This window comes from Stegostoma tigrinum, chromosome 1, assembly GCF_030684315.1.
Source record: "Stegostoma tigrinum isolate sSteTig4 chromosome 1, sSteTig4.hap1, whole genome shotgun sequence".
In the NCBI taxonomy this organism is placed as follows: Eukaryota; Metazoa; Chordata; class Chondrichthyes; order Orectolobiformes; family Stegostomatidae; genus Stegostoma; species Stegostoma tigrinum.
This window is the reverse complement of record NC_081354.1, coordinates 185272279-185291396: the sequence shown is the minus strand read 5'-3', so window position 1 is coordinate 185291396 and position 19118 is coordinate 185272279. Positions and strand designations below refer to the sequence as shown.

Sequence of the window (19118 nt, the reverse complement as noted above, 5' to 3'; positions counted from 1 at the left end):
CCTGGATAATATCTATTGTATCATCCATTTCCTTCTGTAGCCTAGTTTATGCAACCACACAAATCACATACCCACAAAAATGTTTCCACAGCAACTACAAATCACTGGGTTCCATTTATAGTTTACATATTCATTCACATGATGTGGGAATTGCTAGCCAAATCAGAATATGTCGCCTGCTCCTAATTATCCTGGAAAAGATGCTGGTGATGAACTTCTGTCTTCAACCACCACAGTCTGTGTGATTGACTGATTGTTTTTATTGTCACGTGTACTGAAATACAGTGAAAAGCTTTGTTTATGAGCAATACAGGCAGAGCACTGCAAGCAAAGGATGGACAGATCAAAGAGAGTTAGAAGCATACAGGTGACATCGCACGTTACATTTGAAGTTACAGTCTATTTAACAGTCTGATATTGGCTGGAAAGAAGCAGTTCCTGAACCTGCTTGTGCATGTGTTCAGGCTTCTGTATCTTCTGCCTGACAAAAGGGGCTGTAGGAGGTCATTACCACGGTGCGATGGGTTTTTGACATGTGTTAAAAAAAACCATAGTGCTGTTAGAAAGGGAGTTCCAGGGTTTTGACCGAGCCATAGTGAAGGAGAGCAACATGGACAGGAACTTACAGGCTGTGGTGCTCCCATGTGTCTGCTGTCCTTGTCCGTTTCATGGAGAGATTGCCAGTTTGTAAGGTACTGTAATAGTGGTCTTGACGAGTATAGGATAAATTCTGCTGGCATTCCGCATTGGGAATGACAGGAATACATGTTTAAAATGGTGAATGGTGGGTGAGTTTGCTTTGTCCTGGATGACAGTAGTGAGTCCCTTAAGTGTTTTTGTATCTGCACTCATCTAGGCCGGTGGAGAGTATTCAATCATATATCTCAATATTTGTTTTGAAGAAAGTGAACAGGCACTAGGGAGTCAACCTGTTAGAGCACCTGACCAGCTCTTGCAGCCAAAGTATTTATGGCATTAGTTCATTTCAGTTTCTGGTTGAGAACAAGGACTGCCCATCCCCAACCACAGAATGTTGATGGCGGTGAATTCAGCTACAGGAATGCCGTTGAATGTCAAGGGAAGATGCTGTCATGCTAGAGACGGTTATTACTTGTATCTTTCGTGGCACTAATCTTACGTGTTACTTAGCAGCACAAATTTGTATCTTGCCCATATCTTGCTGTATGTCGCAATGAACTATTTCAATATCTGAGGGAAAGTGAACTGGAACTGCACAGTCCTGAACGCTTCTGTGCAAAAAGACCACATTGCATCCCAGAATCCCTAAATCACACAACCCTGAACTTTAATGCAATAATGGTGCATTCCTTTAGCCTTTGTCTAAATTACGGACTTCTGACGTGTACTATGGAAACAGTGAGGAAGATGTAGGAAATCAGGAGATTATCGGCATCCTAAACTTGTTCCGGACCAATACCGACATCTAAACAAATTGTGAAAAAAGACCTTGTTAAATTCAAAGTTGACCCTTTTTTTACAAGTATCCCCAAAATGACAAAGCCACATTATATATCATATTTCTGAAACTAGAATTAAAGGGGTAGAGAAATTTTGCAAGGATCACATATCATGCAAAGTACTTTACACTCTCTAAGGCAAGTATAGGGGCTCTGGATTTTAAAAATGGAAACAAATAAGTCACAGTGTGGGGTGATAGCAATAGACGGCAGGCAGGAGTTGGATTAGGAGCTAAATTCAGTTCTTCTCTGGTGGAAAACTATGGCAAAAGGGTAGGAGATGGCTGCAAGTTTGGGTGGGAGGAAGAATCAAGGAAATTATTAGTGAAAGCTTGAGGAGAGATACAGTGACAAGAGTACAAATTTTGACAACGACTTGAGTACAAAGATTGCATTAGCACAGAGATTATGCAACTGAATGAGAGAATTGATGTATCTGACTCTGAGGGTAAACAGTGTGAATTACATCAGAGATAATGGGAACTGCAGATGCTGGAGAATACAAGATAACAAAGTGTGGAACTGAATGAACACAGCCGGCCAAGGAGCATCTCAGGAGCACAAAAGCTGACGTTTCAGGCTTAGACCCTTCATCAGAGAGGGGGATGGGAAGAGGGAACTGGAAAAAATAGGGAGAGAGGGGGAGACGGACCAAAGATGGAGAGAAAACAAGATAGGTAGAGAGGAGAGTATAGGTGAGGAGATAGGGAGGGGATAGGTCAGTCCAGGGAAGATGGACAGGTCAAGGAGGCAGGATGAGGTGGTAGGAAGGAAATGGAGGTGTGGCTTAAGGTGGAAGGGATGGGTGAGAGGAAGAACAGGTTAGGGAAGCAGACACAGGCTGGGCTGGTTTTGGGATGCAGTGGGGGAAGGGGAGATTTTGAAGCTTGTGAAGTCCACATTGATACCATTGGGCTGCAGGGTTCCCAAGCGGAATATGAGTTGCTGTTCCTGCATAATGATGCCACCCGAACGTTGCAGGAACAGCAACTCATACTCCGCTTGGGAATCCTGCAGCCCAATCGTATCAATGTGGACTTCACAAGCTTCAAAATCTCCCCTTCCCTCACTGCATCCCAAAACCAGTCCAGTTCTTCCACTCCCCCCACTGCATCATAAAACCAGCCCAGCTTGTCTCTGCTTCCTTAACCTGTTCTTCCTCTCACCCATCCCTTCCTCCTACCTCAAGCCGCACCGCCATTTCCTACCTACTAACCTCATCCCGTCTCCTTGACCTGTTCATCTTCCCTGGACTGACCTATCCCCTCTCTACCTCCTCACCTATACGCTCCTCTCTACCTATCTTGTTTTCTCTCCATCTTCAGTCCGTCTCCCCCTCTCTCTCTATTTATTCCAGTTCCCTCTCCCCATCCCCCTGTCTGATGAAGGGTCTTGCCGAAACGTCAGCTCTTGTGCTCCTGAGATGCTGCTTGGCCTGCTGTGTTCATCCAGCTCCACACTTTGTTATCAGTGTGAATTACATGCTGTTTTGGGCTAAAATTCTGTTCCAGAAAAATAAAACAAACAAGGAAACAATAAAAGGAAATGAAAAAACTCCTCAAAAGCCTTTGTGATCAGAGATAATGGGAACTGCAGATGCTGGAGAATCCAAGATAACAAAGTGTGAAGCTGGATGAACTCAGCAGGCCAAGCAGCATCTCAGGAGCACAAAAGGGCCCGAAATGTCAGCTTTTGTGCTCCTAAAATGCTGCTTGACCTGCTGTGTTCATCCAGCTTCACACTTTGTTATCTTGGATTCTCCAGCATCTGCAGCTCCCATTATCTCTGATCACAATTTTAACCTCACTGCGAAGCCTCTTCCAGGGATGCCTAACCTGAAGAAGTTACCCTCCTCTCTCCAGACCAACCTCAAGGAATCTCTCCTCTGCACCTATCTTCTCCTCTATCCATCTTCAGTCCGCCTCCCCCCCCTCCCTATTTATTTCAGAACCCTCTCCCCATCCCCCTCTCCGATGAAGAGTCTAGGCCCAAAACATCAGCTTTTATGCTCCTAAGATGCTGCTTGGCCTGTTGTGTTCATCCAGCTTCACACTTTGTTATCCCAAAAAAACTTTAATTGCTCTAACAGCTACAGGTTGAGAAGACATCATCCTGAGTTGTTCCTGCAGCTACCTTCAGCTGTGCTTTCTCTGAACCCAGTCCACAAAACCTCTCCTCTATCGTATCTGAATTTGGTTGTTTCCCAGAGGTGCAAATTCAATGTTGAGTTTGACCACCAGCATGAGACTAATAATGGCTCTTGGGATCAGGCAAACTGTTATTTGACAAACATCATAGTTGATTCAAGTATGTCTATGGATAGCTTCAGAAATGAGTTCCCTGATTGGGGCTGTTAATCTTGTCCAATCAGTGAGCCCCAGCTGACAGATATAAACAGGACTGTCAGAGGTACTGTTCACTCTGAGAGTTGGCTGTGAGGAAACTGTCAGTGTCAAGGATTTTCCACGCATAAATAAAGGATGACTGCAATGGGATGCCGACCTCCATGGCATCATTTCAGTGGAACAAGAAAAAAGTTCACTCCTGAAGAAATTCATTCAGGACAGTCATTCTTGAGTTGTGGTAAGCATTTCTGGCATCATGTTGTCAATTTGGAAGTTTGACTCGCTTGATCCTGCCATTGAATACTGGATCCAGTTTGTGGAAAGAATGCATTATTGCTGGAGGGCAAATGACATTGGGGCAACTGAAAAGCAACAAGAAATTCTTCTGACGGCTTGTGGACATGCAGCTTTTTCGGTTATTAGGAGACTAATTTTCCATGGGACAGCAAATACTGAAACCTTTCAGGAGGTGACGGATTTAGTTAAGGAATATTACAACCCCAAGCCGCCTCCAATTCTGAGGCAGTATCGGATTTACTCGGCAATTCGAGAATCAATGGAATCTGTTTCAGGACTTTTGACAAGGTCAAAACAACTGGCACTGTATGCAACTTTGTCTTAACTCTTAATGAGATGCTGAGACACCTTTTGGTATGCAAGATTAATGATACAACAATGCAAAACTGCCTACGAGCTGAAGCCCAACTATTCTTCAAACAAGCACTATAACTGGCCTTATCATTGGAGTTGATGACAAGATACCAGCCTCTATGGAATTATTTCAGTGGCCACTGACTTAACCCTTCAAAACCTCTCTGTCGACTGCTTGTATCCCTCTAACAACTTGCCTTTCCATCCACTTTGATGCCATCCACAAATTTGGCTACAATATGTTCGCTTCCTTCCTTCAAGTCATTAATATACACTGTTAAACAGATACGGTCCCAGCATTGATCCCTGTGGAAACCTGCTGATCACAGGTTGCTAACGTGAAATAGAATCTCTTAGCGCGACTTCTGCTTTCCTTCCTTTTAAACAATTCTCTGCCCATGCCAATATATTGCAGTGAATCCTTGGTATTTATGCAACCAAAAATTGTGAATTCGCCTATCCGCACCAAAAAATAAATATGAACAAAAATCAACATCCACGGGCAAAAGTTCTGTCACCACAATTTTTACCTATTTTTAAATGATTTTGTGAATTTCACCACTCACAAGGATTCTCAGAAATGGAACCTTTGTGGATACAGAGGAATGACTGCATCTCTAATACGTTGGGATTTTATCTTACGATTTAATGTTTTGTGAGGTACCTTCTCGAACACCTTTTAGAATTCCAAAACAACGCATCTACCGTTTCCTCTCTACCCAGTCTCAATCAGACCTCCTCAAAAACACTAATAAATTAGTCAGACATGACATCACTTTCACGAAGCTACGCTTACTCTGTTTGATTACACTACAATTTTCCAAGTGTGCTAATACTTCCTTAATAATTGATTGCAACATTTTTCCAACAATAGATATTAAGCTAATCAGTCTATAGTTATGTGCATTTTGCCTCCTTGCCTTTTTGAATGGGCGGGTAACATGGAAACTTTTCCAATCCTCTTGTGCTTCTCCAGAAACCAAAGTATTTTTCTTGAAGTATAAACAATGCATCCAACTATGTGGGTAGCCACTTCTTTGAGGATCTTGTAGCCTTTACTGGAGGTACACCCATACCACTATCAGGGAGCAAGCTCCAGGACTTCTACCCATCACTGGGTCACTGCAGGAATGGCAATATATTTCCAAGTTTGGATAGGGAGTGGCTGTTTTTTTCGTATATTCATTTCGTGGGGCATGGGTGCTGCTGACCAGCCAGTATTTATTACCCATCCCTAGTTGTTCTTCAGGATTTGGTGGTGAGCAGCCTTTGGAACTGCTGAAGTCCTCCTGTTGTGGGTTGACCCACAATGCTATTAGGGAGGGAATTCCAGGATTTTGACCCAGTGACAGTGAAGGAACTCCGAGATATATCCAAGTGAGGCTGGCGAGTGGCTTGGAGGGGAACTTGCAGGGGGTGGTGTTCCCATGTACCTGCTGCCCTGGCCCTTCTAGGTGGAAGTGGTTGTGGATTTGGAAGGTGCTGTCTGAGGATCTTTGGTGAATTTCTGCAGTGCATCTTGTCGATAGTACACACTGCTGTGACTCAGCATCGGTGATGGATGGAGTGGATGCTTGTAGATACAGTGCCAATCAAGTAGGCTGCTTTGCCCTGGATGGTGTCAAGTTTTTTGTGTGCTGTTGGGGCGGCACTCATTCTTCCAAGTGGGGAGTATTCTATCGCACTCCTCATTTATGCCTTGTAGATGGTAGACAGGTTTTCAGGATTCAGGAAGTGAATTACTCATCACAGTATTCCTAGCCTCTGACCTGCTCCTGTAGCCACTGCATTTATGTGGTGAGTCCAGTTCAGTTTCTGATCAATGATAACTCCAAGGATGTTGATAGTGGGAGATTCAGTGATAAAACGCCATTGAATATCAAGGGACGGTCTTTTATTGGTGATGGTCATAGCCTGGCATTTGTGTGGCACAAATGTTACTTGCCACTTCTCAGTACAAGTCTGTCGAGATCTTGTTGCATTTGAACATCGACAGCTTCAGTGTCTGGGGAGTCACGAATGGTGCTGAACATTGAAGACTGCACAATGAACATCCCCATTTCGGATCTTATAATGGAAAGGATGTCATTGATGAAGCAACTGTAGATGACTGGCCTTATGACACTACCCTGTAGAGATGTCCTGGAGCTGAGATGACTGACCTCCAACAACCACAATCATCCTCCTATGTGTCAGGTATGATTCTAACCACTGGAGAATTTGCACCCCGTCCCCCATTGATTCCAGTTTTGCTAGGGGTCTTTCATGCAACACTCGGTCAAAAGGAACCTTGATGTAAAGGGATGTTATTTTCATCTCACCTCTGGAATTCAGCTCTTCTGTCCTTGTTTGAACAAAGGCTGTAATGAGGTCAGGAGCTGAGTGGCCCTGGCAGAACCCAAACTGGGCGTCACTGAGCAGGTTATTCCTGAGCAGGTGCTGCTGATAGTGCCGTTACTGACACCTTCCATCACTTTACTGATGGTTGAGATTAGACTGATGGGCAATAATTAGCTGGTTTGGATTTGTCCAGCTTGTTATGTGCAGGACATACTTGGTCAATTTTCCACATTGTCAAGTAAATGTCAGCATTGTAGTTATACTGGAACAGTTTGGTAAGGGAGCGGCAAGTTCTGGATCACAAGTCTTCAGTGCTATAGCCAGAATGTTGTCAGGGCCTCTAGACTTTGCAGTATCCAGTGCCTCCAACTGTTTCTTGATATCACATGGAGTGAATTGAATTGGCTGAAGACTGGTGTCTGTAATGCTGGGGGCCACTGGAGGAGGTTAAGATGGACCATCCATTCCTTACTTCTGGCTGAAGATTGCTGCAAATGTTCCAGCATTATCTTTTGCACTGATTTGCTGGGCTCTTCCATCATTGAAGATGGGGATATTTGGACAGCCTGCTCCTTCAGTGAGGTGTTTATTGCCCACCACCATTCATGGCAGGACTGGGTGCAGCTGCAGATGCTTCCACTTATTACAGTATGTGGCAGGACTGCAGAGCTGAGATCTAATTTGTTGATTGTGGGATCACTTAGCTCTGTCTATCACTTGCAGCTTATTCTGTTTGACATGAAAGGGGTCCTGTTTGGTGGCTTTATCAGGTTGACACTTGATCATCAGGTTTGCATGGTGCTGCTCCTGTCATGCCCTCTTGCACTCTCCATTGAACCAGGGTTGATCCCCTGGCTTGATGGTAATAACTGCAGTGGGGGATATGCTGGGCCATGAGATTAGATATCGTGCTGGAGTACAGTTCTGCTGCAGTTGATGGCCCTCAGCGTCTCATGGATGCCCAGTCTTGAGTTGCTAGATCTGTTCAAAGTCTATCCCATTTAGCACGGTGATAGTACCACACAACACGATGCAGCTTATTCTCAATGTGAAGGCACGACTTTGTCTCCACAACAACGATGTAGTGGTTGTTCTTCCCGATACTGTAATAAGTGGAGGCATCTGCAGCTGGCAGATTGGTAAGGATGAGGTCATGTATGTTTTCCCTACTGTTGGTTCCTTCACCACCTGCCGCAGACCCAGTCCAGCAGCTATGTCCTGTAGGGGCCGACCAGCTCGATCAGTAGCATTGCTGCCGAGCCACTCTTGGTGGTGGACACTGAAATCCCCCACCCAGAGGACATTTTGTGCCCTTGTCATCTTCGGTGCTTCCTCCAAGTGTTCAACATGGAGGAGAACTAATTCATCAGCTGAGGGAGAACACTATGTGGTAATCCGCAGGAGGTTCCCTGGCCTGTGTTTAACCTGAAGTCATGAGACTTCATGGGGTCCGGAGTAAATGCTGAGGACTCCCAGTGCAACTCCCTCCTGACTGTATCCCACTGAGCCCCCACTTCTGCTGCGTCTGTCCTGCCGGTGGGGTAGGACATATCCATAGATGGTGATGGTGGTGTTTGGGACATTGTAAGGTATGATTCTGTGAGTATGATTATGTCAGGCTGTTGTCTCACTAGTCTGTCAGACAGCTCTCCCAGTTTTGGCACTAAGCCCCAAATGTTAGTGTCGGGGAATTTGCAGGGTCGACAGGCTATTTCTGCCGTTGTCTTTTCCGGTGCCTAGGTCGATGCCAAATGATCTGTCCCATTCCATTTGTTTGAGACTTCATAGTGATTTGTACAACTGAATAGCTCTCTCGGTCATTTCAGACAGCAACCACAGTCAACCACGTTGCCTGGAGAATTTTCTGGTGCTGGTGTTCCCAGGTATCTGCTGCCCTTGTCCTTGTAGGTGCTGTCTAAGGAGCTTTGGAGAATTTCTGCAAGGCATCTTGCAGATGGTACACACTGCTGAAACTGATGAAGGGAATGAATGATTGTGGATACGGTGCAAGTCGAACAGGCAGTTTTGTCCTGGATGGTGGTGAGTCTTGGAGCTGCACTCATTTCAACAAGTGGGAAGTATTCCAGCACACTCATAACAAGTATCTTGTAGATGGTGAAACAAAAATAGAAATTGCAAGAAAACCTCAACAGATCTGGCAGCATCTGTGGAGAGAAATCAGAGTTAATGTTTCAGCTTGAGTGACCAGTGTTTTGAAGAAGGTTTACAGACGAGCTTTTCCAGCAATTCTTATTTTTGTTTCTGATTAACAGCAACTGTCGTTCTTTTGGTTATTATCTTGTCGGTAGTAGGTGGGTTTTGGGGAGTCAGGAGTTGAGTTACTTGCTGCAGTATTCCAAGCCTCTAATCTCCTCTTGCAGCCACAGTATTTATATAGCAAAGTATGTTCACATTTTGGTCAATAGTGACTCCTAGAATGAATCCCAGGGTTCAGTAATGGTAATACTATTGAATGTCAGGGTGCAATGATTAGATTCTCTCTTACAGGTGATGGTCAATGCCTGGTATTTGTATGGTGTAACATTGTCCATGGCTTGTTGCTTTGGGCATGGACTGCTTCAGTATCTGAAGGCTTGTGAATGGTGCTGAATGTTATGCAGCCATCAGGAATATTCCTCACATCTAACCTTATTGATGAAACAACTTTCAGATAATTGGACCTTGGACACCACCCTGAGGTACCATAAAATCATACGACATAGGAGCACAAGTTGGACATTCAGCATATTGAGACTGCTCCACCATTCAATGAGATTGTGGCTGACCTAATAATCCACTTCCCTGCCTTTCTCCCATTATATCTTAATTATTAAAAGTCTGACTACCTCAGCCTTGACCTAACAACCCAGCCTTGAGAGCTTTCCATGGTAAAAAAAAAATTCGACAGCATTCACTACCTCCCGAGAGAAAAAAGTTGTACTTAAATGTGCGATCCCTTATTCTGAGATTACGCCCGTTGTATCTACACTGTCCCAGAAATGGTAACAACCTTCTGCAACTATCCTGTCAGGCTCAGTAAGAATCTTGTATATTTCAATAAGGTTACCTCTCATTCTTTTAAATTCAAATGAGTACTGATCCAACTTATTCAACCTCTTCTTATGTGATTGTCCCTCCAACCTGGTATCTATCTAATGAACTTTCTCTGGACTGCTCCCAATGCCAGAATATTTTCCCTGAGAAAAGGGGCCCAAAACTATTCACTGTACTCCAGCGGTGGTCTGACTAGTGTCTTGTATAGTTTTTGCAAAACCCTTCTTACTTTTATACTCCATATCCTCTGAAACAAAGGCAAACATTCAAATTGTTTTTCCCTATTATCTGCTGATGCTAATTTTGTGTGATTCATGCACAAGGACTCCCAGATCTGCAGTCTTTCTTCATTTAACTAATATTCTACTACTTTACTCTTCCTGCCAAAGTGCACCATCTTCCTTCATGTTAGGTTTGACTCCAATCATTAGAGAATTAATCCCCAATACAGTTGTTCAATTCTACTAGGGCTTTTAGATGCAACATTCAGCCTTTTGCTGCCTTGATGTCAAAAGCAGCCACTCTGACTTATCTCTGGAATTCAGCTCTTTTGTCCATGTTTCAATCAAGGTCTTGATGAAATCTGAATTGAAGGTGCCACAGAGGAACCAGAAATGAACACTGATTCACGGGTTATTAACGTACACGTGCCACTTTATAGTACTGTCGATGACTCCCTCCATTTATTTTGCTGAAGATTGAGGGTTGACTGGGACGTCATTCATGAGCCGGGTTTGGTTGTCCTGGGGACAGGATATATTTGGGCAGTTATCCATATTGCAGGGTAGACATCAGTGTTGTAGCTGTACATTGAATAAATCTGACTAAGGATTTGTCCAGTTCTGGGGCACAAACTTTCAGTGTTATAGCTGGGTTGTCAGGGCCCATAATCTTTGCGGTATCCAGTGCCTTCAGCAGTTTCTGCATATCACTTGGAGTGAATCAAATTGTCTGAAATTGATATCTAACATGGTAGGGCCCTCATAAAGCACCATGATGAAGCATTCATGTAGCACTTCCAGCTTGTTTGAAAATTCTTCAGCCTTGGACCTTGTACTGATGTGTTAGGTTCCCTATACCTTGAAGAATGTGATATTTGTGAAAGCCGTTCTGCTGATTAATTGTTTAACTGTTCACCATTCACAACTGGGTGTGTCAAGACTGCAGAGCTTTGATCTCTTCTGTCAGGAGTGGGATCACTTAGCTCTGTGTACAACTTGCTGCTTCCGCACAATTACAAATAACTTCTTCCTTAAAAAAAAGGGGTGAATCAGCTTGAAGCAGCCAAGCGTATTACTAAAGAGGGCCTGAGTTAATGAGTTGCTTTCAGAGTGAAGTTAACATATCCTTTCTTCAATATGACCCATGGCCTGAGTGATGCAAAGTTGCTTCGAGTTGCTTTACAGGCTTAAGAACAGCCTCTCTTGGGTCACGCAAGAATGCTCTAAAAGCTTTACTGATTTTATGGGTTGTTCAGCATAAATCGAGCAGCTTAAGTGCAGCAATGGCAAAAATTCCAAGTATTTGGAGTTCAGTCCTCACACTGTTGTTTTGTGGAATCCACATTGCATGGACAAAATTCCCTTTTAGGCATATGCATGACGTAGAACCTGAAGTATTCTGACCCTGGGAAATCTGGTTAATAGTCACTTACACTTCATCAGTAAAACGATGTAACAGTGTTTCTTGCTACCCGGATTTCCTTCCAGTTCAGTTACTTAGTGAGCGAGAGAAATTGTAGCATAGTTAAACCAATAGTTTTCTGAACATCCAGAATTTTCTCTATCAGCCCCCTATAAATTTCAGCGCTGTCCGTCTCCATTGAACTCTGATTTTCACTCTACTGGAACTAAATCGGAATTATTTATCTTCTCTCACTTGAGCTGTTAAGAGAACTGAGCCATTCTGGCAAACCATACCAGCTTTGTTTTTCTCTTTGCTTTTCAGATCCCTCAACATACAACAACTTGTCTCTTTTTAGCACCTCAACTGTATGTACAGCTTTCCCTGTTTTCACACATCCACTGAAGACCTGTTGTGTCTGAATTTGCTTTTAGAAACTTTGTTTTAATGCTATTATCTGTTTTCATGTTCTGGACTCTGAAAACCCTTCTGCACTCAAATCCCATTAAACATTCACAGGCAGGTAAAGCACGGGGTTAAATACAGGCTAACCTCCCTCTGCACTGTTCTATCAAAACCTCCTAGTGCAGGTACAACACAGGGTTATTATCAAGGCTAAACTCCCTCTGCACTGTTCTATCAAAACCTCCTAGCGCAAGTACAACACAGGGTTATTAACAAGGCTAAACTCCCTCTGCACTGTTCTATCAAAACCTCCTAGCGCAGGTACAACACAGGGTTATTATCAAGGCTAAACTCCCTCTGCACTGTCATATTAAACATTTCCAAGTCAGGAATGGCATGAGTTTTAAGCATATAAATGCTTCTACACTGCACCACCAAAAACTCCCAGTACAGGCAAAGCACCAGGCACGTTCAGAATTAAGCTCTCTTTACACTCTTTATATCAAACAATCTCCATTCATATCACATTCAGGATGAATCTTACCTACCTCTTTAACCTACCTTAACAACAGCCTGAGAAAAGCACCCTCTATTGGTTCAGAGTGACATTTTCTTTATTTGTGACAAGATTGTTGTGCCTGAAACAAATTACTAACCTATGCTGAATTTCCCAGTTGTATGAACCATGAATCAAAGACAACAGGAATGAAACTTCCTGATACATCAAACAATGGCTCCTTCCAGGAAGCCCCTTCTCAAGGGCAATCAAGTTTGGGCACAAAATACAGTCCTAGCCAGAGTCATTTATCCCATGAATGAATGCAAGCAAATAGTTGAGATACTTTGAAACCATCACTTGTTTCAATTGGACTGAAATTATGCTGAAGTCATAAAAGTACAAACCAGTGATTTTTTTTTTCTTAAACACACAGGAAAATATTCCTCCTCACCTGAAGACCCCCGACCACTTCTTGAGCAGAATTTCACTGTACTGATCTCTGATTTCGAGTAGCATGTCGAAGTACTGATTTACTGGAAATCCATAACCCTGTAAAAGTAATGCAAGTGCTTCAAACAGCAGCACTCTGTATAGCAAAGAGCCAGGGTAAACAGGTTTTAAAATCCTTCACTGGGCTGAATAATTACTCAGGCTTGAGGCTGAGTACACTTTAGCATAGGTTTTGGCAGACCATCCCTGAGCAAACAGGAAGTGTCCCACTGACTGCATATCCATGCATCTGTCGCCCAGTGAGTTGCTCAGGTTAACAGGTTATTGAAATAAAGAAATGCAGATAGTGTCTTCAAGATTGAAGGAATAATCAACTTATGGAGCGCAGTGGAGGCCAGGACGTTAAACGTCTTCAAGGCAGAGATTGATAATTTCTTGATCTCGCAAGGAATTAAGGGCTACAGGGAGAGTGCAGGTGAGTGGAGTTGAAATGCCCATGAGCCATGATTAAATAGCGGAGTGGACTCGGTGGGCCGAATGGCCTTACTTCCACTCCTATGTTTTATGGTCTTATAATTCTCTGGTACTGGCAACGTCTTAAACATTAACTTGCCAATCTATGGAAAAAGGATCATTGATAGAAAGTCCTCCCAGCCCTAAGTCAGAAAGCCTCTTTACTGTAACCCATTCTTTCTAGTACTATAGTTCGTGTCCACTGAACTTTCCTCCTTAGATCATCCGAGATTATCTCACCCAATCTTCCTCGTCCCAAGTTCACCAAGGGTCATTGTAACACTATATTATTTCCATCATCCACTTTCTCCGCTGTGTGTGTTTGCACCCTGCGCAGGAGCAGGAAAACTGGGGAGCAGCAGCCCCTCAAAATCAAAATATACTACGAAGTTTCGGGAAGGTACGATGGACCAAGATTTGTGCGATTTTAAGTGGAAATTTGCAACACATTGCTTCATTAGGTTAATATCTCAACTGATACAAAAATGAGCAATTAAATCTTAACGTTATATCCTAAGTAGACTAAGTTCACCAAATAAATGAGTTACACTCTGTTTAGTTACATAGGTTCTGCGGTTTATAGTGATGTGTTGAGATTGCATTCTTCTGTACTATCTGGTTTTCTGTAAACAGTAAGGAACAGTAATCTTGTACAATGTCTGCAACCAGTTTTTCAAAGTGAACCAAAAAGCTGGGATTGTTGGACTTGTTAGGAGGAATTCAGTCAAATGGTTCAATACTCTACGCAGTTTAGAAGAAGAGGTGGCGATCTCGCTCAAATATCTACAGGGTTTCACAGGGTTGATGTTGAGAGGTTGTTTCTCTCAGCTGGAGAATCAGGACAGTCACAATCTCAGGATTAATGATCTGACCCCTTATGGCAGAAATTAGGATACATTTCTTGACTCATTGGGCAGTTTCACTGTAAATATTCAGCAAATATACAATAATTCCTCACTTAATATTCTAGTTGCACTCTTTATAAAAGTAATTCAACTTCGAAAGGAAGCACTTTAAGCAAATCAGATTTACCCATAAGGGTTAATAAATAAACTGGAGTTAGCTTCCCCAACAAGTCTCTTCTTGGTCTTCAGCTCATCTCACCCTGGTCTTCTACCTGAATGTTTTGGGCATTTCAAGCAAACTGGTGAGGGGGTAAAAGTAGATTAGGAGCAGGGCAACAAGCAGGGAAGAAGCAGGTCAGGAATAATATGAAAGCAGGTCTGGCTCAAGAAAGTGAGTAGAGTGACAATCCGCTTATTGATCTGATCATCCAAGGGGTCTGAAGTATCATAAGAATAAAAAACAGCGAGCACTTCTATCTTACAGCACCAGGGGTCTGGGTTCAAGTCCAGTCTTGGGTGACTGCCTGTGGGGAGTTTGAACATTATCGCTGTGTCTATGTGGGTTTCCAGGTTCTCTGGTTTCCTCCCACAGTCCAAATGAGCAGGTTAGGTGGATTAGGACGGGAGGTTATGGGGAAAGAGCGGGGGAGCTGGATCTGGGTGAGATGCTCTTTGTAAGGTCAATGCAGACACATTGGGCTCAATGGCCCATTCATGCACTGTAGGAATTCTATATCTCAAAGGAATATATCTTCACTATTACACTGGTGCCATCCTAACAATTAAGAACTTTGAAGAGAGCAATGTTAAGCAAGTTATTGCTGTATTCAAGAATAACATCAATAAACCTTTGGACAATACTGAAATCAGAGTATTTGGGGATAGATCGCCTATCTGAAAGTGAAGTAGAAGATCAACTAATAAACTGATTAAATGTCACAATAGGCTCAAGGGGCTGTATAGCCTACTACTCTCCTATTTCTTATGTCTTTACCAGGAAAGAATAAGGTCATTTTTATGAATTGTTGATTAAATTCCTTTGTGGAATGTATTGATATATCTGCTACTGAACTTGGAGGGAGTGTACTGGTGTCTTCAGTGGTCAGGAGTAATATTCTGGAGCTTTAAGTGAGTGAACAAAACCCAGGATAAGGCACAGCATGCAAGTATGGTGGAAGAAGACTGAATTTTAGAATTGGAGCACATGTGGCTGAAAAAACATATGAGACATGGAATGATATTGCTTTCTGAAGTGCATGTTCTATTTTCATTTTCAACCCATACGTTCTTACAGATACACACAAGCCTCTTATCTACTAATCATTAGATTACATATAAAACTGTTTCAAATTCCGACTGTGGAAATGTTTACCTGGAGCGTGTCTGCAAAGAGTACCAGAAGGTTCTTCAAATCCAAGACCAAGTTTGGGTCAGAGCAATATGACTGAATGTGAGGAAAGAAAAAAAAAGAGATATTTGTAGCCAGTCACTTGTTATTATTTCATTATTTCATCTCAAAGATGGTACCTCTACCAGCACTTTTGCCCTACTGAACTAGAAGTGTCAGGCTAGAAATGACGGAGGTTATTAATTAGGAGTAGTAGGACTGTGATACTACTTGGCTATGTACTGTATCATTGACAATTACAATTAACACTGAATAGATAGTACTTTTAACGTGATCACAATGGAGCGATGGATCTAATGGCCTCCTTCTGTGCTGTACAAAGTGACCTGAAATAAACAAGATATATTTTGCTCTCTGAATCTGTATCAACATCTGAATAACAGTTTTCACATGTCAAAAGGACTTGAGGTACTTTGCAGCAGGACTAGGTAAGGACTGAGAAGTTGAGGTTCAGCCAAAGAAACAGATTGAGAGGACTTTTTAAGGTGGGAAGAGTGGTAGCAAGTTGGAGTTACCAAAGCTGTGGGAAAATGGGGTATTATTCAATTTCACAAATTTATAAGTGGAACCGAGCAGAAGCAAAATTAATTTTAAACAAATTAAAATCAGAAAGGAACTATATTCTGTTTCTATCTTCAGTGATATCTTGCAATTTCAGCAATGCTTCGAAAATGGTGATAGGGAGGAAATGAAGGATATATTGTGTGTGTGTGTGTGTGTGTGTGTGTGTGTGTGTGTGTGTGTGTGTGTGTGTGTGTGTGTGTGTGTGTGTGTGTGTGTGGTGCAGCCGATTTCACAATGTCACTTACTGAATGAGTCCTGAGCGCTGACATGGTTTTGGACACTGCCAGCTCCCACAGTTGATCAATATACACTCTGTTCACCAGACCCTGGGTGGTGTGCAATATGTGGTCTTCAACCACAAAAAACCTAAAGGCAGAATTGGAACAAATCAAATTCAGTCGCAATATCGGTGAATAAAACACACGCATCCATGGGAAAAGCAAGCCCTGACTGTAAGAGATATTGCAGTTATACTTTACTCTGGGTTTGTTGCAGTGTTAAGTCTTGCAATACTGACTAAAAATCTTCATTCCTGGCTTGTCTTTCATTCATTCACATTTACCTGAAGTGACAGCTGTTCAAGATCAGGAGCACAACTGTTTATCTGGTTTTGCCTGAATTAAATTTTACATTTGCACTCAGGAGAGCAGAGAACTATCAATTCTTGGGGAAAAAAGAGAAGGGGGAGAGGTGGGAGAGGAAACAGGCAGAGAAGGGAAAGAAAGAGGATGAAGGAGAGGGGATCAGCAGAAAAGAGACAGCAGAGAGGGTAAAAGAGGCGGAAGAGTGGAGAAGAGGGAGTGAAAGAGAAGGTGAAACAGGAGAGAAAGAGATATAAGGGGAGAGGAGAAGGAGGATGAAAAGGGAGAGGAGATTGAAATGAGAGAAAAGGAAATAAGAGGGTTTGGGCAGAGATGGAAAGAGGAGATAATAAGCAGGAACAGGAAAAGGAGGAAGGAAGGAAGAAAGGAAAATGAGGATGGGAAATGAAGAGAAGGGAGAAAAAGAAGAGGAGCAGAAGAAAAGAACACCTTCTTGGCCAATATTTCCACTGAATTTTTTTTATTAGCAGGCCTCATTAGGTAGCTACTTGGAACAGTATTCTAACAATGTTCTACCAACTTACATACACTGCCCGAACAACATTCCGCCTAAAAGCCAGAAATGATTGCAAGACATAGTCTGAATGAGTCAAGTTCACACTGTTAACCAGCAGAATTAGGGGTGAGCCCTGCAGTGAGAAATCTCCAGCTTAAAGCACCCTGTTCATAACTGTGAGACTTAAAAACAGAGATATGAAGGGAGAAGGAAAGTGAGGCAGAGGGAAGGGGGGAGTGGAGAGATCTAAGGAGGGAACATGAACGTGAGGGTGAGAATAGAAAACAGAAATAATGAAAGACCAAAAAAAACACGACAAAATGGAGGAGGCACAAGGGAAAAAAGTCATGTTTGGAGAAGGGTACCAAAACCCATATCCTGAAAATAAGCCCAGCAGAATCCCTCCACTAACAAAATCCACTCCAAAATGTAAATCATTAGAACATGGCACCAGCAGAACTTTTCCTTTGCACGAAAAACAGACACTCACCCTACAATTTGATTAAAATACCTCCTGTAGCCGTCTAGTGTTTCATGCTGCAACAAGACAAGCATTTTGAGTTAGGGCAATAAAGGGCTGCAAAAATAAAGCATTTTTTATAAAAAGGGTCATACACTGGCATGCTCAGTAATTCAGGGCAAAAACAAAAAGGAATACTGTTTCATCAAGGTTAAAATGCTCTTTGGTTAATGGAAATGAAAGGGGAGATTATTCCTACCATGTTGGAAGGAGGCTGCAGGACTAAGCGGGCCTGTTTCTTTCTTTGTTTCCTGTAGTAGTTCTCAAATGTATCTTGGGCACCCTGGAGAAATGAAAAAGAAGAAAAGGGGATGTGTGTTGAAGTCGGGAGCGCGTGAACACATTTTTAAAGACTGACAAAAGCAGATTTGTTGTTGAAAGCCAGACACCTTTAACCAAGGCTCCTGCCTACATAATGGGCAATCCCTTTTCGACAGGAGTGCCCCAAAACCTCCTTCTACTTGACCACCGTATCCCAATAGCACTCATTATCTGAAGCACCCAATTACCTGACCTCGGTGAATGGACATTTCCGCTCATTAAACTCTGCCTTTGTGATTTATCAAAAAAGCTAAGAGCGAAGTTCTCAGCATTGGGGTAAATTATAGAATCATCCAGCACAGAATGAGGCCACTCAGTCCACAAGGCATGTGCTGGTTCTATGAAGCAGCAAGCCAATTAATTCTTCTACTCTTCAATTCACAGCCTTGCCAATGTGTAGCCTTCGATTATTAATGCAACACATTCTTTTGAAAGTGACTGCTGAATCTGATTCAATCTATCTTCCAGAATTTAAGAACCTTACTGAAGGAAAAAGCTTCTCTCAGTCTTTACATGGCTTACTGCTTGAGAATGACAGATAAAAAGGGACAGCACTAAGATGACTGATGAAAATATTTCAAGGTATCAGCAATTTTTGCTGCAGAAAGGTGAAAGAAATTGCCCTTGGCAATAGCGGAGATTCTGAGGTGACTTAAGCTAAGTTTTCAATGTTCGGAAGGGAACTGAAAAAAAGCAATTGCAGGAAATATTCAGAAATACAGATAAAACAAAGTTAGGTAATGGATAAGAGGGAAAGGCAGGCACAAGACTGCTAACTAAAAAAGAGTGAAATTGCGATTAAGAGAAGAAACCATAATTCAATATAAATGCATTCAAGAGGGAATTACATAAAAAGAGTTGAGGGATGATGCATGGAGTACAACAATTGTAAGTGAAGGCAGATTTTGTGGGGTGATTCAATCATTAGACGATACGTGTCTGGCCAAATGGTCTATTTTGTTCCTAAAACCTCTCATTCTAATGAACAGCGAATACAGTAGCAT

At 42.6% G+C, this 19118-nt stretch overlaps 1 protein-coding gene across 4 annotated transcripts in view; it reads right to left on the bottom strand.

The window, feature by feature from the left end:
* LOC125458167 (exocyst complex component 6B-like) overlaps positions 1-19118 on the bottom strand; it is a 620472-nt gene that overhangs the window by 268363 nt on the left and 332991 nt on the right. For all 4 annotated transcript variants that reach the window (XM_048543144.2, XM_048543170.2, XM_059650589.1 and 1 more), the window contains 5 exons: positions 17993-18076; positions 17764-17810; positions 16421-16541; positions 15576-15647; positions 12847-12944 (listed from right to left, as the gene is read on the bottom strand). In XM_048543144.2, coding sequence (XP_048399101.1) covers positions 12847-12944; positions 15576-15647; positions 16421-16541; positions 17764-17810; positions 17993-18076 — 422 coding nt within the window. The remainder of the gene's footprint in view (positions 1-12846; positions 12945-15575; positions 15648-16420; positions 16542-17763; positions 17811-17992; positions 18077-19118) is intronic.